General features: G+C 41.0%; 1 protein-coding gene across 1 annotated transcript in view; it reads right to left on the bottom strand.

Moving 5' to 3' along the window:
* Positions 1-2,766: 2,766 nt before the first annotated feature.
* The window catches only part of LOC132401710 (calcium-activated chloride channel regulator 1-like), a 64,496-nt gene continuing 40,759 nt past the window's right edge, over positions 2,767-26,503 (bottom strand). The window contains exons 8-15 of the mRNA XM_059983817.1: positions 25,001-25,225; positions 24,745-24,922; positions 22,043-22,149; positions 21,734-21,955; positions 14,558-14,819; positions 13,984-14,151; positions 9,640-9,867; positions 2,767-3,619 (exon numbers count right to left, since the gene is read on the bottom strand). Of these exons, the coding sequence (XP_059839800.1) occupies positions 2,994-3,619; positions 9,640-9,867; positions 13,984-14,151; positions 14,558-14,819; positions 21,734-21,955; positions 22,043-22,149; positions 24,745-24,922; positions 25,001-25,225 (2,016 nt within the window). The 3' untranslated portion in view covers positions 2,767-2,993. The remainder of the gene's footprint in view (positions 3,620-9,639; positions 9,868-13,983; positions 14,152-14,557; positions 14,820-21,733; positions 21,956-22,042; positions 22,150-24,744; positions 24,923-25,000; positions 25,226-26,503) is intronic.

Below are 26,503 nucleotides of genomic sequence, written 5' to 3'. Positions count from 1 at the left end.
TGGTTCAGTTAACAACAAGCACATGAAGTTACAAAGCTAAGTACCTATGCACACACTACTGGATTTCCCTGACACTCCCTGAACAGTCAAAGTAGGAAAGATACTACCTGGGACAGGATTCTATGATGGCCAGGTATTCCTCTTGATCCCATTGTAATCTCCATGTTTCTGACATGGGGTTATCTGCTTCTGCGATGGGTAGTATCCAGAGTTAGAAACATAGGAACATAGAAAACCTACAGCACAATACAAAACCTATAGCCACAAAGTTGTGCCGAACATGTCCTTATCTTAGGAAATTACTAGGCTTACCTGTAGCCTTCTATTTTACTAAGCTCCATGTACCTATCGAAAAGCCTCTTAAAAGACCCTATTGTATCCGCCTCCACTACCGTTGCCGGCAGCCCATTCCATGCACTCACCACTCTCTGAGCAAAAAAGAACTTACCCCTGACACCTCCTCTGTACCTCCTTCCCAGCACCATAAACCTGTGTCTTCTTGTCACAACCATTTCAGCCCTGGGAAAAAGCCTCTCATTGATCCACACAATTAATGCCTCATCGTCTTATACATCTCTATCAGGTCACCTCTCATCCTCATGCACTACAAGGAGAAAAGGCCAAGTTCACTCAATCTATTCTCATAAGGCATGCTCCCCAATCCAGGCAACATCCTTGGAAATCTCCTTTGCATGCTTTCTATGGCTTCCACATCCTTCTGGTGAGGCCACCAGAACTGAGCATAGTACTCCAAGTGGGTTTGGGCCAGAGTCCTATATAGCTGCAACATTACCTCCCAGCTCCTAAACTCAACCACAATTGATGAAGGCCAATACACCATATGCCTTCTTAACCACAGAGTCAAAGTGCGCAGCTGCTTTGTGCATCCTTTGGACTTGGACCCCAAGATCCCTCTGATCCTCCACACTGCCAAGAGTCTTGACATTAATACTATGTTCTGCCATCATATTTGAGCTTCCAAAATGAACCACTTCACATTTATCTGGGTTGAACTCCAGAGAAATTCTCAGTTCTCAGCCCAGTTGTGCATTCTATCAATGTCCCGCTGTAACCTCTGACAGCCCTCCACACTATCCACAACACCTCCAATCTTTGTTTCTTCAGCAAACTTACTAACCTATCCCTCCATTTCCTCACCCAGGTCATTTATAAAAATCATGAAGAGTAAGGGTCCCAGAACAGATCCATGAGGCACTGCACTGGTGACTGACCTCCATGCAGAATATGACCTGTCTACAACCACTCTTTGCTTTCTGTGGGCAAGCCAGTTCTGAATCCACAAAACAGTGTCTCTTTGGATCCCATGCCTCCTTACTTTATCAGTAAGCCTTGCATGGGGTACCTTATCAAATGCCTTGCTGAATTCCATATACATTAAATTAATCCATATACACTACATGTCACTGCCTGTATCTCGGCATCCTCCATTCTTATCCTTTTCCTTATCAGATCAATCTATAATCTCACAATTTTGTTCACTCAGGCCAATTGACTTCTCTGGCTCAAGGCCCCAAGTAGTTTATTTGGGCCTAAGACAACTTATTTTGTTCTTTCCTAAATCAGCCTAGTTCAAACCAGTTTAGCCAGGTCAGCCAAACATTGGTGCATGGTTATGTCATATCACTGATGGTTCTTTCTGCAAACTGAACAAACAGCTTCTTGTTAGGAAATAGTCTCTCATTTAAATAATTGTCATTTCTGAAGATTAAGCTAATTATACTCAGTTACACAAACTTCTGGTAATCTCTCAATGAAATGGGATATTCTTACCATTTTAAATAAACAATTTGCAAATATGTTCTTTTACTTTCTAATCTCCCTCCTATTTTACTTAATTTCTTGTTCTTAGATTATAGTTTCTCTCATCCCCGTTTCATTTAGAAATTTATTGCTGGGCTATTCTTTCTTTTGCATGTAAAGCTTCCCATTATAGGAAGGATGTGGAAGCTTTCGAGAGGATACAGGGGAGATTTACCTGGATAATGCTGGAATGGAGAGAATATCTTATGAGGAGAGTTTTAATGAACTAGGGCTTTCCTCTTTAGAGAGAAGGATGAAGAGAGGCGACTTGATAGAAAGGCCAAAAATAAGAGGCATAGATCGATTGGACAGCCAGAAACTTTCTTTTCGAAGGATGCAAATGGTTAATACAAGGGGCATACCTTTAAGGTGTTGAAAGGAACATACAGAGGGATATCAGAGGCAGGTTTATTTTTACACTGAGTGGTGGGTGCATAAAACATGCTGCCAGGGATACTGATAGACTAGCACCATTTAAGATACTATTAAAGAGAACATGGATGAAAGTAAACTGAAGGATGAAGCAGGAGGGGAAAATTAGATTGATGTTGGAGTAAATTAAAGGGTCAATACACACCTTGGGCTGAAGGCCTGTCTTTTGCTGATCTGTTCTAAGTTCCATGCTCTATGTTCCATGAATATTTTTCCCTGACCAAACTTGTGGTCAGTAACCTCTCCATCCTCTGCTAGGCCTCCCTTTCCAACATTTCTTCCTGAATGTCATAGAAGCATCTTGTTACATTAAGTGGCTCCACTTAATTATAAATGATTACTGCTAATGGTGATGAAGATGGAATATTCAATGTATAAGACAAGTATCTGAAGCTTCTATAGAGACTCAACAAGCTCCAAAAAATAACCTTCATTATGAACTCCTAAAAGGAGGTATCAGAAAATGAATAGAGTAATGCTACCAATTATATATTGTTTTTATTGATACAGAGCGATAGCAGGGTTATACAATGATACAGATTCTACCCCAGTAGAAAACCACATCCTCCTCCAAAAGCAGTGTTTCCAATTTAAAGCATCTGATCAATGCAAGAGGTTAGGCAACAAATTTGGACTCAATATCCAAAGAAGGTCTTCCATTTGTCTGGGGATGATTATAGATATCTCAGAAAATCTTCAATCTAATCTGCAACAATAATACCTCAGAATGAAGTAAAAGTTCAGCAGCTGTATTGTCTGTATGTTATTGTCACTACTGGAAATCTCTTTTGGTATTTCTTCTCCACAATATAATAAATAATCCCAATAATCAAACATACAATTACTGCCACTACTACTGCAATCCATATACTGTGCAGAAACCGTACTTTATTGTCCTCCAATTCATCAGGCAAAGGCACAGAGAAAGAAGCAGTGGCAACATTGGACACCAGTTCATCAGGCAAAGGCACAGAGAAAGAAGCAGTGGCAACATTGGACACCAGTTCATCAGGCAAAGGCACAGAGAAAGAAGCAGTGGCAACATTGGACACCAGTTCATCAGGCAAAGGCACAGAGAAAGAAGCAGTGGCAACATTGGACACCAGTTCATCAGGCAAAGGCACAAAGAAAGAAGCACTGGCAACATTGGACATCTCGGAAGACTGATTGTTTTCATCATAAGCACATAGAGCAAAATAAAATGTGGTTGTGTTTTTAAGTTCTGTACTTCCAATGGCAATTGTAAATGATTCCTTGGAGCCAAATGGTTGTGGTTTCAAACTTGTCACATTAACCTGTTCAGCTCCAGAGAAACTGTCCCGTAGCTGCAGCAGTTTCGCACTCATTCTCATCTCATAGTAGGAGGCTGATAAAGAAAGGAAATACTGTAAGTGATTGCATTGACATATTGAATGGTATCGGATAGATGTGAGAATGTGGTGAGCGCTTATGCAGCTGATCAGTTGTGTGATAAATTAATTGGGCTTCCTGGGTGCAGAAAGTTCTCTCTTTTTGTGTGGGCTTTCGAGTGCATATGTTTCCATCTTGGTGGGCCAAGTTCGCTGCTCCCACATTGGAAGTTGCCCACTATGTGCAGTGGCTAACATGACTTAGTAAAAACATTTAATCAGTTGTCATTGTTTCTCCGTGCATACATAACCACTTGTGACTAATTTGCCTACTTCGATATCATTCTGCAACTTTTTAATTCTTGTTTCAATGTCCTGGTAAGCAACTTAGGATATTTTGCATTCAAGTGAAGTTGTCATTACAGATCAGAACAATGTAATGCAGTTTAATTTTGAAACCTTATCTGTTCAATTATTTCTATTCCAGTTCAATATATTCAGACTAGATTAACTTTATTTGTCACGTGTATTGAAATATCAAAACATACAGTAAATGTGTCATTTGTGTCAAATCAAATCAGCGAGGATTGTACTGGGTAGCCTGTAAATGTCATCACATCACATGTTCACAATTCCCTAACCCTGACCATATGTCTTCGGAATGTGGGAGGAAACTGGAGCAGCCAGAAGAAACCCACATGGTCACAGGGATTACATACACAATCCTTAAAGGCAGGATTGGGATCTGAACCTTGATCAGTGATCACTTGCACTGTAAAGTGATGGGCTACCTGCTGCACCACAACACAGGGAGGATTCCCTGCCTGTAACAATTCCAGCAGAAAGAGAGGTCATCTGTACCTGCCTTAACTCTCTGGGCCACTGTGTGTCTGTTAGTGTGCACTTGTGTTCATAGACAATGAGTCAGTTTGTGATCTTCAGTACCAGACATTGCTGGAACTGCAGTGCCCCACTGGGACTAGAGTGAATAAAGGCTTCACTCTGTGACAGCTGTGAAGATGTGTGGCAGAAACTAACAGGGAAAGACATATATCTTTTTTTCCGTGGTTTTTGACTGGCTGTGGTCTTCAATACTCACAACGTGGTCATTAAATGCACTTCAATTACAAAAAGGTGCTGACTCAGGTGCTACACACACAAAGTACTGGAGGAGTACAACAGGTCAGGCAGCATCTAAGGAAGAGTCCATGTTTTGGGCTGAGACCCTTCTTCACAACTGAGAAGGAAGGGAGAAGATGCCGGAACCAAACGGTTAGGAAAAGGAAAGAGGCTAACTGAACCATGATAGGTGTATCCAGCTGGGTGGGAAAGGTCAAGAGCAAGAGAAGAAAGAATGTGATAGCAGAGGATAGTGAAGAATAGGAGAAAGGGAAGGAGAAGGAGGCCCAGGAGAACTAATAGGAAGACAAGAAGAAATTAAAGGTCAGAGGGGGAACAGAGGAAGATGTGGGGGAGATTTGTTCACCGGAAGGAGAAATCCATATTCATGCTATCGGGTTAGAGACTTACCCAGACAAAATAAAATGTGTTGCTCCTCCACCCTGTTGGGCGGCTTCATCTTGGTCAAGAGGAGGCCATTGCTCAACACATCAGGACAGGAATGTGAGTGGGATTTAAAGTGTTTGGTCACCAGGAAGTCCTGTTTGTGGTGCATGCTGTGTGGAGGTGCACACCAAAGCAGCCCCCCAATTTACAACAGGTCTTACCGGTGTAGAGGAGGCTTCATCAGGAGCACCGGACACAATAGCCAAAATCAGCAGCTTCCCAGTTTGAAGTGTTGCCTCACCTGGAAGGACTGTTTGGGGCCATGAATGGAAGTGAGGGAGCAGGTGAATAGACAGGTGCAGCACTTAGACAGCTTGCAGGAATAGTGACTGGAAGGGGATTAGTGGGGAGGGATGAATTGACAAGGGGATTAGTAGGGAGGGATGAATTGACAAGGGGATTAGTGGGGAGGGATGAATTGACAAGGGGATTAGTGGGGAGGGATGAATTGACAAGGGGATTATTGGGGAGGGATGAATTGACAAGGGGGTTAGTGGGGAGGGATGAATTGACAAGGGGATTATTGGGGAGGGATGAATTGACAAGGGGATTATTGGGGAGGGATGAATTGACAAGGGGATTAGTAGGGAGGGATGAATTGACAAGGGGATTAGTGGGGAGGGATGAATTGACAAGGGGATTAGTGGGGAGGGATGCATTGATAAGGGGATTAGTTGGGAGGGATGAATTGACAAGGGAATTGTGGAAAGCACGAACCCTGCGGAAGGTGTAGTGTTGGGGGAGAGGGAGGGTTAGGGTAAAGATATGTTTAGAGCTAGGATCCCTTTGGAGATGGAGGAAGCTTTGGAGGATAATATGTTGGATGTGGAGGCTGATGGGGTGGTAGTTAAGGGCTATTGTAGCATTGGGAAGATGGGGTGAGTGTGGATGTAAGGGAAATGGAAAAGAAATGGGAGAAGGCAGTATTAATATTAGCGGGAGGGTTTTTTTAAAGAAGGAGGACACCTCTGATGTCCTGGAATCGAAAGTCACACCCTGGGAAGAGATGTGGCGGAGGCAAAGAAACTGAGAAAATTAAATAGCATTTTTACAGATGATAGGGTGGGAAGTGTTTCATCCAGATAACCTTGGGAATCAGAGGGTTTATAAAAGATGTCAGTGGACAGTCTGGCTCTGGAGATGGAAACATAAAGATTGAGAAAGGAGAGGGAGGGATCAGAGATGGATTGTGTAAATTTAAGTGCACAGTTGAAGTTAGAGACAAAGTTGATAAAATTGACAAGCTCAGCATGAGTGTATGTGTCAATGCAGTTGTCAATATAGCAGAGGAAGGGTGGGGAAGTATAATAGGGAAAGGCTTTGGAGTTTGGAGAAAGTGGGAGGACCCACCTTCTGGGTCTTAAAGGGTCCTGGCCTGAAAAGTCGACTATTTACTCATTTCCATAGATGCTGCCCAACATGCTAAGTTCCTCCAGTGTTCTGTGTGTGCTTCTTTGGATTTCTATCACCTGCAGACTGTCTTGTGCTTGAGACAGGAACTATTGGTAAAACCTGCCAGGAAGACCACTACAGATATGCAGCTAAAATTGTCACATTGAATCTGTGTGTATGAACAGCAGGTGTTGGCAAGCATTTAGAACCTGTATTTCCACATCTGGAATCTATCTCATTGTGAATATGTAATATCTTTTAAACTAAAATGTGATCAAGATGTTCTTAATTCTAACTACTGAAATAATGTTTGACCACAAGGAATCTAATTCTCATGAGATTATAAGACATAGGAGCAGAATAGGAACCATTCAGCCCACTGGGTCTGCTCTACCATTCCATCAAGGCTGATCCTGGATCCCACTAAATCCCATCTACCTGCCTTCTCGCCATATCCTTTGATGCCCTGACTGACAGGGAACAATCAGTTTCCGCCTTAAATATATGGATGGACTTGGCCTCCAACGCAATCTGTGGCAGAGCATTCCACAGATTTACTACTCTTTGGCTGAAAATAGTCCTCCTTGCCTCTGTTCTAAAAGGTTGTCCCTCAATTTTGAAGCTGTACCCTCTAGTTCTGGACACCCCCACAATAGGATTACTGCTGCTATACTCTTCAGTTCCCTACCGTTCTGCACTAGAAGGTCAGACTTCATCCCAGAGGCACAACTGTTGTTTCCCTCAGGTACATTGTTCCCCATCAACAGTACTTAAAATGGAGTACTTATTGTTGAGGGGAAAGGCCACTGGATGATATCCAATATTTGACATTCGACCTTTCCTTTCCTGACAGCCACTCGTTTATCTTTCTCCTCTAGATTTGGAGTGAGGGGCCCTGTAGCTCATGTCTATCACTGTTTCCGTTTCCCAAACAAGCCAAAGATCATCGAGCTGCAGATCCCGTTCATGATTTGGTAATGATAAACATTTTTCTTCAGATTACACATATTTCATTGAAAGTGTGGAGAGAAAACGTGGGTACAGGATTTTATCTTGTTAAGCAGCCTTGTATGTGGAACCTTATCAAATACCTTCTGAAAATCCATGTAAATGACTTTAACTTATTTTCTCAATAGTCTCCAAATACCTCAAAACCTCATCATAATAGACTCCAACACTTTACCGACCACTGATGTTAGGCTATCTGGACCATTATTTCTTTTGTCTTCTTCTCTTCTTAAAGAGTGGAGTGACATTTGCAATCTTCCAGTCCTCTGGGACCATGCCAGAACCAAGTGATTCTTGAAAGATCATGACCAATGCATCCATTATTTCTTCTGCAACATCTCTGGACTCTAGGATGTAGTCCATCTGGCCCAGGTGACTTACCCACCTTAAAACTTTTGACTTTGCCTCTCACTTTTTCCTTTGTAGTGGCAATGACACTCATTCCTGCACCCTGACACTCACGGACCTCTGGCACACTGCTAGCGTCTTCCACAGTGAAGACAGATACAAAGTACCTATTAAGCTCATCTGCAATTTCTCTGTCCCCCATTACTACCCTCCAGCATCAATTTCTATTGGGAAATATCAACTCTCACCTCCCTTTTACTCTTTATATAACTGAAAATACATTTGAGTAAGTTGCTTTATAGTATTGGCTGCTTTGCCCTCCTATTTAACCTTTTCCCTTCTAATTCCTTTTTAGTTGTCATTTGTTGGAATTTAGAAGCTTCCCAAACATCCAACTTCCCACTCATTCACTCATGTGCAACCCATCCCTTTTTTACAGGGCCCCTCTGCCCCAGAAGAGGTCCCAATTATCCAGAAATCTGAATCTCCAATTCTTCAGCCATGCCTGTATCTGCCACCTCATTCTATTCCCATCCTCATTGTCACGTGGTCCAGGCAGCAATCCTGATATTACTATCCTTGAGGTCCTGTTTCTCAGATTCCTTACTAACTCACTGTATTGTTTTCAGGACCTCCTCCCTTTTTCCTGTTGGAACCAATATGCACCACAACCTCTGGTTGCTCAGTCTCCTTTTTCAGGATATTGTGGACATGTTTAGAAACATCGCAGATCCCGGCACTTGAGAGGCAAACTACCATCCATGTTTCTTTTTTGCGTCCACAGAATCACCTATCTGTCCCCTGACTATAGTCTCCTGTTACTATTGCCATCCTCTTAGGTTCCCTACCCTTCTGAGCCACAGGGCCAGACTCAGTGGCAGAGACACAGCTGCTGTTGCTTCCTACAGGTGGAATCCATGCCACCCCCACAGGACTTAAAATGGACTACTTATTGTTGAGAGAGCCTGCCACAGGGATGTTCTCCACTATCTGACATTCTCCCTTCCCTCTCCTGACAGTCATTTATTTGTCTGTTTTCTGTAGCCTTGGGGTGACTACTTCCCTCTCATTCCTGGCTATCAGTGCTTCCCTTTCCCAAACAAGCCGAAGGTCATTGATCTGCAGATCCCATTCATGATTTGGAAACATTTAAAAAAAATTCAGTTTACATTTATATCTTTGAAAGTGTGGAGAGAAAATGAGGTATATTGTAATGTCAGCTGTTATATGATGGTTATTGCAAATCTTTCATTTTCAAATAAAGACATTTGATTGTAGAATAAGGAATTCTGTTACGTTTAGGGGCAGTATGGCAGTATAGTGGACATTGGAAAGCTATTACAGCTCCAACAACTGGGTTCAATTCCACTGCTATTTGTGAGGAGTTTCTATGTTCTCCCTATTTCCTCTGGGTTCTCTGATTTCCTCCCACATTCCAAAGACATATAATGAATTAGCAGTTAATTTGTCACATGGGAGTAATTGGGCAGTGTGGGTTTATTGGGACAGAATGGCCGGTTACTGTGCTGTATCCCTGAATAATTTTTTTTAAAGAAGTCATTCACTGGTGTTTCTTGCTTTATTTGTTCTTGTTCTTTCATCCTGGGGAATGTGTTTTCATTGTGTCAAATCTCAGCTGGGCAACAGATTTCTCAACTATCTGATCACTTCTTTGCTGAAAAGAAAAATTCCATGTAGGTTATTAAAATGCAGGAACATTTACCTGCTCCTTGATCCAGGTCTGCTCCTGGTGCTGTCCACTGCAGCTCAATTTTGTCTTTATCTATGGTTGCATGAAGGTCTGTGACTTTGCACGGTGGAAAGTTGATGATAGGTGCTCCTGGAGGTATTGAAAGTGCTCCTACTGATTTCACCCTGCTGAAGATTCCTATTTGAGCTACAGAATCTTCTTTACTAACTGGAGGCTTTGGAGGATTTAAGTGAATAACACCTATTTAGAAGGAAAGAAACCAGAATTGAAATTGAAATTAGTTTATTCTTGAAAACATGTGCTGAGTTACAATGAAAACTTTGTTCATGCAGATCAATTTATTAAACCATGCATTAAAATAATATCAATATAGAGTAGATTGTAACAGCAATAGAGAAAGAGCAGTGCAGGTGAACAATAAGGCGCAAGATTGTGAGGTAGACTTTGAGGTCAAGAGCCCAGTTTATTGTATCAGGTAACCATTTTATACTATTATAACAGTAGGGTTGAAGCTGTCTTGAGCCTGCTGGCATGTACTTTCAGGGTTTGTATCTTCCACTCAATGAAAGAGTGGCAAAGAGAAGGAATATGTGAAAGATACACTTCTCCAGGGTCCAAACCATATGGAGTGAACTATGTTTGAACCATGGATGCCTCCGGCACCTATTTGTTTCTGATTGGGGGAGAATTGGAGAGTAGAACCTCACTGCCTCCTAACAGAGTGAGGGGCAAGGACACTTAGACAGCCTCCTCCTCAAGTTGTTCTTGTTGTTGAGGAATAGCAGGTTGAAGGTACACAAGCCGAATGATACTTAATTTGACACTTTCTCTCTGATACCTTATGTTAAAGGAGAATGAAGGTAGACTGGCAGCTCTTGAAAAGGAAAACGAAAAACAGTAACAGCAAAATTCAGAGCTTACTGAAGCTGAGTAACAGAGATTGCAGAATGAATTCTTTGGAAAAGAAATTCACTTTGACCACTCATACATTGGAGTAGTATAAAGTCAAGATTATTGATTTGGAGAGTTGCAGTCACAGACAGAATTTGTGAATAATGGGACTCAGTGAAGACATTAAGAGCTGAGATCTTACTAATTTTTTTTTCTCAATTCTTAATGGAGGTCTTTGGCTCAGAGGTTTTTCCTTCTTCTCCTGTACTCAACTGCACATCGGACGCTGAGACCCAAACTGTCGAAAGAGTTAAAACCGCGCCCTGTGATTCTTCGATTTCACTATGTGAACACTAAGGAGCACTTAATTCGAATTGCTTGTCAGAAAGGAATTATTGAACATCAAAGTCTTAAGCTTCATCTGGTTGAAGGTTATTGTCCTGAGGTAATGCAAGAAAGATTGTGTTTTAAATTGGTGACGTCGGAATTATATCAAAGGAATTTCCAACTGGCTTTGCTATACCCCGCTAGTCTAAGGGATGTTCTGCCTGATAAATCGTTTAAATGGTTTAAATCCATGGATAAAGCACAACAATTTCTTGAGGATCATTGTTTGAGCTCAGATGTCTAATAAGTTTACCGTTCCTTTAAGTTTTGTATACATCTGATTTATTAGTTAATAACTAGCTTATAGATTTGGACATTTTAAGTTCGTAGAACTTTGCCCTTGGGCTGATTCTTCTGGTACTTTGTTTTGGCGTATGGATGTTCATAATGTTTCTATGTTAAAGTTCTTTTCTTTTTCTTTTATTACTTTACTTCTTTTAATTTTAATTGTTCGCTTTTGAAAATTATTAAGACTCTGACTTTGTGATCATTTGTTTTTTCTTGAAATATTATTAAGATTGTATTCTGCTTCATTTTTTAAGACCTTGTCTTTTAAAATGGTCTGCAAATGGTTGATATTTTTTTCTTAGCATGTGTTTGGCATTCTTTTTGCAATATTCTGACTATGAGTTTTTTTTAAAATTTCAAATTTGGAGACTTGCCCTCAAGAGAAATAGGGGTAGGGAGGTTCTTAATTTTCTGTATCTACTTCAGGTGGTATCAATTTTCATCCAGAAATCTTTTTTTGATATTATTGATTCTAAAATTTCTTCCTATATATGGCAGAATAGAAATCCCAGGTTAAGTAAGAAACCTTTACAGAAATCAAAAAAGGAAGGTGGTTTAGCTTTGCTGAATCTTAGAGTTTATTATTGGGCAATTAATGTTCGATATTTAACGTTTTGGACACAAGAGTTGGATGAAACTCAATGTCCACGGTGGATGAACCTCGAGTGGGAGCCTGTACAGGGTTTTCATTGGCTTCTATTTTAGGGGCTGCACTTCCCTTTGCAATTACTAAATTGAAAAAAGAAATGATAAATGCAATAATTAAACGTACAATACAAATATGGTTTCAATTTCATAATTTTTTGGAATTAATAAATTTATCTCATCAAGTTCTATTGTATTTAATTTTTTTTCTTTCAACCATCTAGAATTGATCAAGCTTTTATTTTATGGAAAACAAAGGGAATAACATGTGTTCATGATTTATTCATGGATGATTGTTTTATGTCTTTTCAACAGTTGTCTAATAAATATAATTTGCCTAGATCACACTTTTTCAGATATTTAGATTAGAAGCTTTCTGAACGCTACTTTACTTACCTTTCTGATATCACATCAGATTGAAGTTACAAAAAAAATTTAAAGTTTAAATCCATATCAGAAGAGTTTAATAGCATTTATTTATGAATTAATTATGAAAATAAACTTAGGTACCTCTGATAAAATTAAAAGTGAGTGGGAAAGAGAACCTCATATAACTTTATGTACAGAGAAACACGAGAAAATTCTTCAACTAGTTAATACTGCTACAATGTGTGCCAGACACGCTTTGATACAATTTAAGGTGGTTCGTAGGGCTCATATGTTCAAGGATAAATTAGCTCACTTTTACTGCCATATAAACCCTGTCTGTGATAGATTTAATTCTCGTCATGTCTACCTACCCTGCATTTCTTCTACTTTTTTTCATTTTATCCCCCCGATTTTTATTTCTCCCCATTGCTTCATAATTCCATTCTCCATCTCTGCTATCTTATTCTCATTCAATCCATGGCATATTCCTGCCTGAAGGTCATAAATTTCCTCTAGAGACTTGGCCCTTGGACACAAGGATTGAAGTTGACACAGACTAAGGGAATGCTGCTCTGTCAGAGTTACTGCTTGTCTGATGGGAATGTAACATAGTATGGATCAGAAGGTATTTTAAAATCCCGTTGAACTTAATTTAAGATAAACTAATACATTTGGAACAAAAGAGGAGTCCCAGTAATAGTAACAATGAAGTTGTGAGATCCTCAAGAATCATTTCTTTCTCAGTGTTGTCCTCCAGGACAGGGAACCTGTCATCCTTCTGGAATTTCAGGTATTATTCTACAAAAACACTAGTGTACTTTAAAAACACATTTTACAGTTTTACACAGTTCATAGACAGCATTGGAAACAAGGCTCCAGTAATTACACAAATATTCTTGGAATATTCTATACACCACACTCCTTTCCACTTACCTACAAATTCCAACTCATTTCAATTAGACCAATTGCATATTTTCAGAGTTGTACAGTCGGAACCAATGTTTTGGAGTGAAGGAGGATGAGGGGGTGACTTGACAGAGGTTTACAAGATGATAAAAGGCATAGAATGAGTGGATAGCCAGAGACCTTTTCACAGGATGTAAACAGCTAATACAAAGGGGCATAATTTTAAGGCGATAAGACGAAAGTACAGGGGAGTTATCAGAGTTAGGGTCTTTACACAGAGAGTGATAGATGCATGAAAAGCCCTCCCATGGCTGCTGACAGAGGCAGATACATTAGGGACATTTAAGAAGTGTTAGATAGGCACATGGATGATAGAAAAATGGAACATTATGTAGGAAGAAAGGGTTAGATTGACCTTAGAGTAGATAGAAAGGTTAGTACAACGTTTTACCCCGATGGACCTTTATAATACTGTAGTGTTCTATGTTCAATGTTCTTTCTAAATCTGGACACACCAGACAGTATCCACAGCAGCACATTGTAGACAGACAGTGAATGCAGGTGGAGTTGTGGGATTGTGTTCTTCCTGATGATGAATGACTGGACAAACACAGGCAAGATTGCCAGAGGAATGGGCACCAGTTCACAAAGCAAGCATTCAATTCAATGGCTCACCCTGACATTACATCACAAACCAGGGAAGGCTTAGATGGATGTAAATTAATGAAGACAAATGGCACTAGCACAGTCAGCATGGACAAGTTGGGCTAAAAGGGCCTGTTTGCATGCTGTACAGCTCAATGATTCTCTGACACTGTAATGATAAACAAACCTGTGTTGTCTTATTGTGAAATGCCTAATATTTATTACCATTTTCTGTGTATCCTGGTATGTACATGGCATTCCCATCTGTTCTGTTTGTCTTCGTGGTAGACCCTTCCTTTCCCTTTACCTGCACCTTGAAGTTGTACCTTCCATTTTCAGTAGCTGGCAGGAAATACTTAGAGTAAACCCCATCATTGCTGACAATATCAGCACCTAAAAGTAAGTAAAGGTCAATGATTTTCAGCTGAGGAGAGAATACAACACTAATAATACAATTTGTTTAAAAGCTGCCTATAGAAGTTTCCTAATCTCATCTCATTGGTCGTCAATAATGATGTCCTCAGTAAATGATCAGGTCAAGAACAAACTTCAAATTTTAAATATTTTCATTGCTGTGTATGCTGACAAATGTGAGATACTTCTAAGGCAACATTCAAGAATGGCAATTTTTTCATTAATTGCTCTGTTCCAACTCATCCACTGAACACATACAGTAAAGAAGCCCGATGGCTATCTTAAATATTCATCATCGGTCAAGTCCAATACCAAATTTATTTTACATGTTTATGATGTACACGTGAGAAATTCTACTTCTCAAAGAGAATTTTATATGACTTACCTGAACCATTATCTAAAAGCTCCATTTCTTTTGTAGGACCCGTGGGTGCTTCAACAATGACTATCACTCTCGCAGATAAGACTGGTAAAAATCCTTGGGAGACTTCCACATAAATAAGCACTGGACTAGTGAGATTCTTTCTGGTGATTTTTGTGTTGACTGTGACAGGGTGAACTTTCTCATCCATTGCTCGGGATGTTACTGTAACTGTTAATTGTTGCTTATTTCCGGGATTCCTGATACTGTAAGTCCAAGTTCCATCCTGGAAAATGATTATGGTTAGTTCTATGATAACCAAAGGCAGGAGTAACTTCTCAGTGACATGTAAAGTCATAAATACTGGATACGTGGTGTGACTGATTATCTCTGTGATTGGCAGCATTGAGAAAGTTGTAGTGAGTCATTATCTTCAGTGCTGTAAAGATACTATAAGATCATAAGACAGAGGAGCAGAATTAGGCCATTGGGCCCATCAAGTCTATTCCCTTATTCCATTATGGCTGATTTATTATCCCTCTCAACCCTATTCTCTTATCCTCTCCCCGTAACTTTTGATGCCTTTGGTAATCAAGAATCTATCAACCCCTGTTTTAAGTGTACCTAATAACTTGGCCTTCACATACATCTGTGATAACAAATTCCACTGATCCACCCCCCTCTGGCTAAAGAAATTCCTACTTGTCTCTGTATCAACAGGACGTTCTGATGTCATGGTTTTGAAGAGAATTTAATGCAAATAAATGTAGTTCAGAAACCTTAATATATTAACCAGCATTCTGCTAAATCCAGGCCCATTTCCTACCACTACTCTTGTCAGTTTGCAATGTCAGAATGGTAATTGCTGGTAATGATGCCAAGAATACATCATGTTGGAAGAGCAATATCACATGAAAGAATTACAAAGTGATACAGCTCAGAAACAGCATCTTTGATCCATCAAATATGAACCAACCATCAAGCAACCATTTTACACTAACCTCAAATCCTATTTTATCTTCTTCACATTCCCAACGACCTCTCAAAGTCTAACCTTATGACCCTGCTGTGAGAGGGGGGAACATGTTAAGGCTGGACGACAGGGCTCTGGTGAAGCTGTACAGGACAATCCCCTGTACGGTGGATAAATTGGATTACAGAAACATTGATGAACTCCAACCATACTGTACCATCAACTTTTGTGAGAAGAGGCTCAACATCGAGTGAGCACATGATACTGCACAGGGAAAGTCAATAGGACTCAGCACAGCCAGCAATTCTTTTATCATCAAAGTACCTGTAACGCGAGAATCATGTACAAGACAGGAAAATCCACCATCATAGCAATTGAGATGAAAACAGACAAACTGGCAATTCTAGGACTGAGTGGGACAAAATGGAGGTCATCTGCAGAGACTTGACTAACAGGATAAATTTCATCTACTCAGGCCATCAGAGCAATGATGCACTACATTGAGAGGGTGTAGCCTTCATGATGATGCCAGAAGCATGTAGAACAATAATGGAACGAGAAGCCATCCATTCCAGAATCATCACTGCTAGGTAGAAAACCAAGCATTAGAAGATAACAACTCAAGTTATCCAATGTTGTGTACCAACAAACAACGCTAATGAAGAAGACAAAGACGAGTTCTACAGTTCTGTCAGTGGAGTCATCAGCATAGGGAAGGAAAAAAGACCTGACCATGGTCATGGGAGGTTTTAATGCCAAAATATGCAAGGATAATGCAGGATATGAACATGTAATGTGAAAACACAGTCTTGGAGAAATGAATGAAAATGGAGAACAATTGGCTGAAACTTGTGCTATCTTTAAGCTAATTATTGAAAGAAGCTTATTCCTACACAACTAAAGACACAAGGCAACATGGATGTCACCTAACAAGGTAACAGAGAACCAAATCAACCATGTATGCATCTCAAAGTTGTTTCAAAAATCACTCTATGATATAAGAGTGAAACATAGAGGAGATGCTGAATCAGATACCATCTTCTGATCACCAAAGTACCGATGAAGCTAAAAAAAAAATACGATGCACCATCCAATCAGCGACAGGAGTACAATGAGAGCTACTTGAAAGACAAGGAAATTGCTCAGAGATTTGCCCTCACACTTTGCAACAGGTTCCAGGCACTTGAAGACCTTGATATCGAAGATGAATGGAGTGCTGTCAAAAGGCACTAAATGAAGCTTGCAAAGAAGTTCTGAGGAAAAGGGACATTTGAGCTCAAGGAGTAGACTACACAAGAAATGTGGGAAACAATCAGTAAGTGGGAACACCAGAAGAAAAATACAATAGAAGCAGAACAAGGAATGAGAAAGCAGAGGCACAGAAAGAGCATAACAGAGTTCCCAAGGAAATGAGGAGAAGCAAGGAAGGCAAAGGGTGGCTGTAGATGATTCATATTCGGCAAGGAGGTCGGTAACCAGTGGTGATCCCCAGGAATGTGTTCTGGCACCTCTCCTCTTTGTGATTTTTGTAACTGACCTGGATGAGGAAGTAGAAGGGTGGGATAGTAAGTTTGTTGATGACACAAAGGTTGGGAGTGTATTGGATAATCTGGAGTGTTGTCAGAGATTACAGCGCATCATTGATAGCAAGCAGAACTGGGCTGAGAAGTGGCAGATGGAGTTCAACCCAGATAAGTGTGAAGTGGTTCATTTTGTTAGGTTGCATTTGAAGACAGAATATAATGTTAATGGTAAGACTGTTGGCAGTGTGGAGGACAAATCAGATCTTGGGGTCCATGTCCATAGGACACTCAAAGCTGATGTGCAGGTTGACAGTGTTGTTAAGAAGACATATGGTGTCTTGGCCTTCATCAACCGTGGGATTGAGTTCATGTGTCGGGAGGTGATGTTGCAGTTATATAGGACCCTGGTCAGACCCCACTTGGAGTACTGTGTTCAGTTCTGGTCATCTCACTAAGGAAGGATGTGGATACTATAGAGTGCAGAGGAGATTTGCAAGGATGTTGCCTGCATAGGGCGTACCTTATCAGAATAAGCTGAGTGAACTTGGCCTTTTCTCCTTGGAGCAATGGAGGGTAGGACATGACCTGATAGAGGTGTATAAGATGATAATATGGATAATATTGATCATATGGATAGTCAGAGGCTTTTTCCCAGGGCTGAAATGGCAAATACGAGCGGGCATAGTTTTAAGGTGCTTGGAAGTAGGTACAAGGGGGATATCAGAGCAAGTTTTTCACACAGGGCAGTGGATGTGTGGAATGCACCGCCACTGGGTGGTAGAGATAGATACAATAGGGTCTTTTAAGAGACTCTTAGGTAGGTACATGGAGCTTAGAATAATCGGGAAATTCTGGGCAGTTTCCAGAGTAGCTTACATGGTCAGCATAACATTACATTCTGTAGATTTCTACATTTCTCTGAAACATTGAGATGGACAAGAGAGAGTACATGAACATCTTTAAATTTCAAGCAGAACAATCCTCATCAAATAGTAAAATGAAGGAACTGTACAATACAACCAAGGAACTAGCTGGCAACTTCAACCAGATCAACACCCAAGTGAAGGATAAAAATGGATATCTCATACTAAAGAAGACGAACAGCTCTAACTGTATATATTTTCTTCATCTCTAAGAGTATCATAGGTTTTAGGGAGAAGACAGGTTAAAGGAAAATTCAAGCCACCATGATTAATTAGCTGAACAGACTCAATGGCCCAAATGGCCTCATTCTGCCCTCCAGAACCTTCTTTAATTCCAGAAGCACCAGCAGACTTAGATGCCAACTGTGCCAAGCTATCAATGAAGGAAATCATACAGGGAATCAAGAGTTAAAGTCTAGAAAAGCAGATGGCCCTGACAGTGGATCACCAGAGACATTAAAGGTAGACCCTAAAGTTTCAGTAAACATCTTATACACTTTGTTCTGCAACACCCTGTTGAAACTTACGAAACATGGAATATCACAGAAATGTATCAATATCACCAGGATTTCCTGCAACATCATGTCATGCAAAGTCATACATGCAGGATAATTGTCAGAAAGCCACACTCAGCTTGGAGGAACAACACCTTATATTCCGTCTGGCTAGCCTCCAACCTGATGGCATGAACATTGATTTCTCTAACTTCTGTTAATGTCCCTCCTCCCCTTCTAACCCCATCATTCATTCATTCATTATTTTTCCTTTTTCTCTCTTTCTTTTTCTCTCTCTATCTTTCTCACAATCACTCCTGCTTTCCATCTCCCTCTGGTGCTCCCCTCCCCCTTTCTTTCTCCCTAGGCCTCCCATCCCATGATCCTTTCCCTTCTCCAACTAAGCATCTCTTTTGCCAATCAACTTTCCAGCTCTTAGCTTCATCCCACCCCCTCCTGTCTTCACCTAACATTTAGGATCTCCCCCTCCCCCTACCACTTTCAAATCTCTTAATATCTGTTCTTTCAGTTAGTCCTGACGAAGGGTCCTGGCCAGAAACATCAACTGTACTTCTTCCTATAGATGCTGCCTGGCCTGCTGCGTTCCACCAGCACGTTGTGTGTGAAGTTAGTTAAGTCACCGGGACCAGATGAGATGTACCCCAGGCTACAGTGAGAGGCAAGGGAGGAGATTGCTGATTCTCTGGCAATGATCTTTCTGTCACCAATGGGGATGGGAGAGGTTCCAGAGGATTGGAGGGCTGTGGATCTTCTTCCATTATTCAAGAAAGGGAGTAAAGATAGCCCAGGAAATTATAGACCAGTTCTTGGTAAGTTAATGTAGAAGATCCGCAGAGGCTGGATTTATGAACATTTCAAGACATATAATATGATTAGGAATAGTTAGTATGGCTTTGTGAAAGGCAGGCCGTGCCTTATGAGCCTGATTGAATTTTTTGAGGAGGTAACTAAACACACTGATGAAGGTAGAGCAGTAGATGTAGTGCATACGGATTTCAGCAAGGCATTTGACAAGGTACTCCATACAAGGCTTACTGAGAAAGTAAGGAGGCATGGGATCCAAGGGGACATTGCTTTGTGGATCCAGAACTGGCTTGCCCTCAAAAGGCAAAGAGTGGTTGTAGACAGGTCATATTTTGCATGGAGGTCAGTCACCAGTGGTGTGTCTCAGGGATCTGTTCTGGGACCCTTACTCTTTGTGACTTTTATAAGTTACCTGGATGAGGAAGTGAAGGGATAGGTTAGTAATTTTGCTGATGACACAAACGTTGGGGGTGTTTTGGATAGTGTGCAGGGCTGTCAGAGGTTACAATGGGACACTGATAGGATGCAAAACTGGGCTGAGAAGTGGGAGATGTTGTTCAACACAGATAAGTGTGAAGTGGTTCATTTTGGTAGGTCAAATATGATGGCAGAATATAGTATTAATGGTAAGACTCTTGGCAGTGTGAAGGATCAGAAGGATCTTGGGGTCCGAGTCCAAAGGACACTCAAAGCTGCTGTGCATGTTGACTCTGTGGTTAGGAAAGCATATAGTGCATTGGTCTTCATCAATCGTGAGTTTAAGAGCTAAGAGGTAATGTTACAGCTATATAGGAACCTGGTCAGACACCACTTGGAGCACTGTGCTCAGTTCTGGTCACCTCACTATAGGAAGGATGTGGAAACCATAGAAAGGGTGCAGAGGAGATTTACAAGGATGTTGTCTGGATTGTGGAGCATGCCTTATGAGAAAAGGTTGAGTGAACTTGGCCTTTTTTTCTTGGAGTGACAGAGGATAAGAGGTGACCTGATAGAGGTGTAGAAGATGATGAGAGGCATTGATCATGTGGATAGTCAGAGGCTTTTTCCCAGGTCTGAAATGGCTAGCACGAGGGAGGACAGCTTTAAGGTGCTTGTAAGTAGGTACAGTGGAGAAGTCAGGGGTAAGTTTTTTCACGCAGAGTGTGGTGAGTGCATGGAATGGACTGCCGGCGACAGTGTTGAAGGCAGATACGATAGGGTCTTTTAAGAGATTCCTGGACAGGTACATGGAGCTCAGAAAAATAGATGTCTATGGGTAACCCTTAGTAATTTCTACAGTAAGGACATGTTTGGCACAGCTTTGTGGGCCAAAGGGCCTGAATTGTGCTGGAGGTTTTCTATGTTTCTATGTTTCAATGTTCAAAGGCGTACAAACTGTGCAAAAACAATAGAGAAAAATAATAAATAAATGAGCAACAAATATCGAGGACATGAGATAAAGCGTCCTTGACATTGAATCCATAGGTTGTGGGAACAGTTCAATGATGGGGTAAGTGATGTTGAGTGGAATTATTGCATCTGGCTCAAGATCCTGATGGTTGAGGGGCAATAATTGTTTCTGAACCTGGTGCTGTGGGTCCTGAGGCTCTTGTATTTTCAGCTTGATGGCAACAGTAAGCAGAAAGCATGGCTTGCATGATTGGTGTCCCTAATGATGGATGCTGAATTTCCGTGAAAGCGCTCAATGTAAATTTGCTCAAACTGGGGAGGGCTTTACCTGTGATGGAATAGGCCATATCCACTACTTTTTGAGGGAATGTCCGTTCACGAGTGTTTTGCTTTCATACCAGGCCATGATACAACCAGTCAATATATTCTCATATAATCTGTCAAAATTTCTCTAAGTTTTAGATGTCATGCCATATCATTACAAACTTCTAAGAAAGTAGATGTACTGCACTTACCTGCTGGGCCCTGGGGAAATCCTCTGAAATGCTGACCAAGGAACTTAACATTGCTGTGCCTCTCCACTATGATTCCCTAATGAGGACTGGCTCATGGACCTCCAGTTTCCTCTCCCTGAAGTCAATAATAAGCTCTTTGCTACCTGACATTGAGCAAGAGGTTGTTGTGGCACCATTCAGCCTGATTTTAATCTCCATCCTCTAAGCTGATTCGTCTCCACCTTTGATCTGGCCAGCAGTGCTGTCATCAGCAAACATGAATGTGGCATTGGAGTTGTACTTAGCTTCACTGTCATAAATGTTCAGCAAATGAAACAAGTGTAGTGTGATAAACATAACTGTATACACTAGTCCAATTTCATCTGTAGAGTAGAAAGTGTATAGCAGTAAACAGATAACACTCAGTCAATAGAAACTAAATGAACATCACCAAATAATAGACATTGACCGTCATGTTAACAGAAAGTAAAACTAGAAAACTCCGTGGAAACTGGACAGGTCAATCAGCATCTGTGGAGAAAGAAATAGAGATAAACTTTCAGGTAGGTAGGTGAGTACCTGTGCAGTGCCTTCAATTTCGAGCTGTGCAGTGTGTACATTCTCTTGAATGATAAAGTCATTGTTGCTGTATACCTTTCCATTGGGGTCACGTACAAATACTTGTGGTGTGGACGCCTTCCAAGTGAACACAAAGTGTGTGTTGTTTCCAACAGTTTTATCAACAACAATTGAATCATTAAACCAACTGTTTCCATCAACACTCCTTCCTGTACTTTCAAGCTAGGAACAAGGAAATAAACATATTTTATTACAAAGCACTTGGTAACATAAAAACAATATGAAATTAATTGTCTAAGGTAATCAAACCTGGATTGACTGTTGATTAATGTCACCATCTCCTGATACTAATTCAGTGAATGCATCAATTAGTCCATTTGTGTCCACGTTGTCAGTGGCTGCAAACTGTCGACCTCCTATTTAATAGAAAATGAAAAATAATCCATAACTCAGATATTATCCATGGTTTCCTCTTTTATCCCTGATCAGTCGAACCTTCACTCTAGTTATCCTCCTGCTTGTCACATATATTCAAAGTTTCATTTTATTATCGAAGTATGTATGCAGAATACAACTCTGAAATTCATCTTCTCCAGATAGTCATGAAATGCAGAAAAATTATGGAATTGTTCAAAGAAAACACATCAACAACCCCCCACCACACACAAAATGAAGAAACAACAAAACCTGCAAACTCCAAATCCCTTCAACTTACTGTCACTTAAAAACTAAGATAAAAAAAAAACAGTGACAATAACATCAAACCTCCACCTCCTCTCTCGCACACAATAAATTAGCAGGTCGCCCAATTGGAATAAAAACAGCAACAAGAACATCAGACCTCAAATCCCAAACAACACCCACCCACCACACACATGAAACAAATGTGTCACCAACGCAGAGAAACAGCGAGAAGAACACCAAACCCTAAACCTCCAGCCCACAAATCAGCAACAAGAAAGATTATGGGTGAAATTCATGGAAAAAAGCACATAGAACCAAAAGACACCAATATGACCAACAGTCAGATTGAACGACAGTTCAAAGCACAAATCTCACAATTTGATAACATTTCTGAGAACACCGAAGAGAGTGGGTCAAATCCAGTAGCCTCTCCAAGGATGGCGACTCGAACCCAGTGGCCTTTCCATGGACAGTGACTCAAACCCAGCGGCCTTCCAAGGAGAGTGACCGTTCAACCACTCGCTCTCCTCTGGATTTGCCTCAATGTTTCACTTTTTCTCAGTGCTTTTATTGGCAAGAAATGTAGCTCATCACGGCACCACATCTTGTTTCTGATCTTCTCTTCGAGGTAGCTCATATTCGTGCTCCTCTCCTAGAATTTTCTGGTATAGAACACCTTGGGATCTTCCCTAATCCTGCTAGCCAAACTCTCTCAGGTCCCTTTCTAGCTGTTCTTGGTCCGTTCTTAAGCTCTTTTCTGGCTGCCTTGTAACTCTAGAGCACCTTGCAAATTCTGCCTCATCAAAACTTTTTACGCTTCAGAGGTGCCAATCAACAGTAGGAAGTTGAACACACCCATGACAACAGCCCTGTTATATTTGCACTTTTCCAAAATCTACCTGCCAATCTGTTACTCGGTGTGAGCTGCTGTTGGTGGGGTGGGTGGTGTAGAATACTCCCAACAGAGTGATTGTTCCATTCTTATTTCTGATTTGCACCCACTCTGACTCAGTAGACTATCCTTCCACAATGACATTGCTTTTTGCCACTGTGATACTATCACTAATTAGCAATGCCATCTCTTTTACCTCCCTCCCTGTCCATCTAAAATATTTAAACCACAGAACATCCATTAGCTATCCCAGCCTTTGTGACAGCCAAGTTTCTGTAATGGCCACAATCTCATAGTTCCATGTCCTGACCCATGCTCTAAGTTCATCATCCTTGTCCTCAGTCTTCCTGCATTAAAATAGACACATTTCAACCCATCCAACAAACTGCAACTATGCTCTATCCACTGCCTCCCAATCTCGCTACACTCTGCATTTACCTTTTTACCAATCTCTTCATCCTCTGATCTATCACTATGCCATCTCCACTCACTGTAAAACTAGTTTAAACCCATCACAGCAGCTTGAGCAAACCTGCCTGGAAGAATACTAGTTACCTTCATGTACAAAAAGTTGGAAAACTCTACTAAATGGATTAAGCTTTATTTCATCTCTGATGGTGATAATGTCTATCATTCTCTTCTATACACGTGTGGATTTAACAAGTCTTTTTGGGCAAGTGTGCTACCGTGGATGAAGATTCATTATTGCATAGAAGACAGAAGGTTAGAATAAAGGGGTCTTTTAAGCTAGACAGACATAACTAGAGAGTCTGCCAAGGATCAGTTGGTGGACATCAGTTATTTTGATTAAGTTCATAACTTTGATGAAGGGACAGTGGGACTTCTGTGGTCTTGTGTAGGAATCACCAAAAGTTAGCAGACAAGTGCAGCAGATATCATTAGAAAGGCAACCCGGTACAGTGTCAGCTGTACGATTGGAGTTCAATTCTCACCACAGTCTGTAAGGGCTTTGAACTTCCTTCTTGTGACTATGTGGGCTTCCTCCAGGTGTTCCAGTATCCTCCTATTTTCCAAAGACGTACAAGTTCAGATTAATAAATTGTGGTTTGCTATGTTTTGGCAATTCTTGCAGGCTGCTGCCAGAACATAGAACACACAACAGTTCATGCCCTTTGGCCCACGAATCAATCTTTTCACCACTCAGACTGTGTTGGAAATTGATGCAAATAATGCCTTTACTCGCATGTTTCAATGTGTTGATGGACATGGGAGAAATAAATCTTATCCTTAAAATGAATCATTTACCTTTAATACAAAAGGAACAGAGTCTATAAATCGAATGTATTACTACAATTGTGTCATCCCTCCTCATTGGTGAAGATCTCTACCCCTGATGAATCTCTGCCGCATCTCCAAACATGTTCTCACATGGTTTATCCCGTTGTTTACTATCTGGCTACTTGTTGCTGGTTACCTGTCTTTGCTGAGAGCTGCTCTAGATCCTTGTCTGCACTTGGCCCTAATGCGATTGTGTGGATTGTGGCTCTACTTTGTTCCACCTCTGTGAAACAACTGTTAATACTGTTGTCCTCTCCGTCCGTAAGCAGAATAATTTCATCACCACTTGTATCTTCATCATCACCACGAAGTACCTGCAAGACGAGTTGCCAACAAGTTGAGTAAAATGCAATTCCCGAAAGAAGTGTGTTAATGAAGTTTTCCAGACCTACCTGAAAGCCAGATCGAACCCCCGCACAGATATTTGTTCCCCCGGCAGCTGATGTTGGTAACAGAAGTACAAGATCGCTCCTCGCACTAGGACTATCAATCTTTTTTAATTGTGCTTTAGTGTTGGCTTCACGGTTAAAAGTGACAATTCCAACTTGTGATCCTTCTTCAATGACCTGCCGCAAGAATACCTCAGCAGCTTGTTGAAGCCTATCAATGCGATTCCCCTGTTCACCAACATAAAGCACAAAGTATGATGTAAGATTAATCTCAGCCCCATTTAATGGACCAGACAGTGCTGGATACAGCTGAATCTTAATTTCTTTAGATGTAAACCATGAAGCTGTGACCATTCTGGAATCAAGCTGTTGTTGCAATTCAGCCCCACGTTCCTGGACGAGCAAGTGACCAGCACATTTACCTATTTGGTAAAGTAGGGTTTAACATCCCCAGAGTGTGGAATGTTCATTTGGTGCTGTTTTCAAGGTTCCTACTGCTGTCTACAACTAAAACTGGATCAGCTTATTGTGAGTTTCATAAATTGTCCAATGCAATTCAATTCAAGGTTGTTTATTATCATTCTTCAGTAAACGAGCATAAAGGAGAACAAAATGACTGTTACTCTGGATTTGATGCAGCATAAAAACATAATAAATTTAAACATAAAAGTAATCCAATAAAACAGACAGTTGAATATTTTCTGCATATACTTGATTAGCTTATATGTATGGACTGTATGTACATTAAGTGAACACTAGAAGCAACATGTTGTTTCTTTGGGTTAAACCATGCTTCAATGCAAACTTCATTCTCTTGTTTATGATGTGAGGGTGAACAAGGAATATTGGTTTGTTTAACTTAGTTAACACAAGTCTCCCTTGACAAGGTCAGGCTTCTGCCCTAGAAACAGAGGTTATCAGTAAGTCCGTTGGTCCCTAGAAAGTGAGTATCGAGCACAAACTATGGCTCAACTTTTGGTCTGACCACATCCATGAAATGCTATCTAAACACTCCTTGCCTCCTGTACTCTCCTCACTGATCCAAATGCTGCTCCAACCATCCATATGGTCTGAGAGGTGCTACAGCTGATAAAAACGCTGCAGAATTTGTCCTTTTCCATGACCTCAGGATCATGACATTCCACTGACTGCCACCACTGCCCTTGCAGTGGACCAGCAGAGTTGAGGAAAAAGGCAAAATCCTACCCTGCCTTAGCCCATAGCTGCTCACCAACCTCTCTTGCTTTTGCTGTTCACCAAAGCCGGCACTTTGACCTACTGATAGCACCCAGTGATCTCTGCACCATTATACACTGAAGGTCTGACAAGCGAACACAGGAAGCTGTCCATTTTATCCAAGTATTCCCAGCTTCCAGTTGAGGGATCAGGTTGGGTAAATTCAGTCCATGATAAGAAAGGGTCTTGGCCCAAATCGTCGACTGTACTCTTTTCCATAGATGCTACCTGGCCTGCTCAGTTCCTCCAGCATTTTGTGTGTGTTGCTTG

Source organism: Hypanus sabinus, chromosome 11 (genome assembly GCF_030144855.1).
Source record: "Hypanus sabinus isolate sHypSab1 chromosome 11, sHypSab1.hap1, whole genome shotgun sequence".
NCBI classification, from domain to species: Eukaryota; Metazoa; Chordata; class Chondrichthyes; order Myliobatiformes; family Dasyatidae; genus Hypanus; species Hypanus sabinus.
This window is presented reverse-complemented; position numbering and strand designations above follow the sequence as displayed.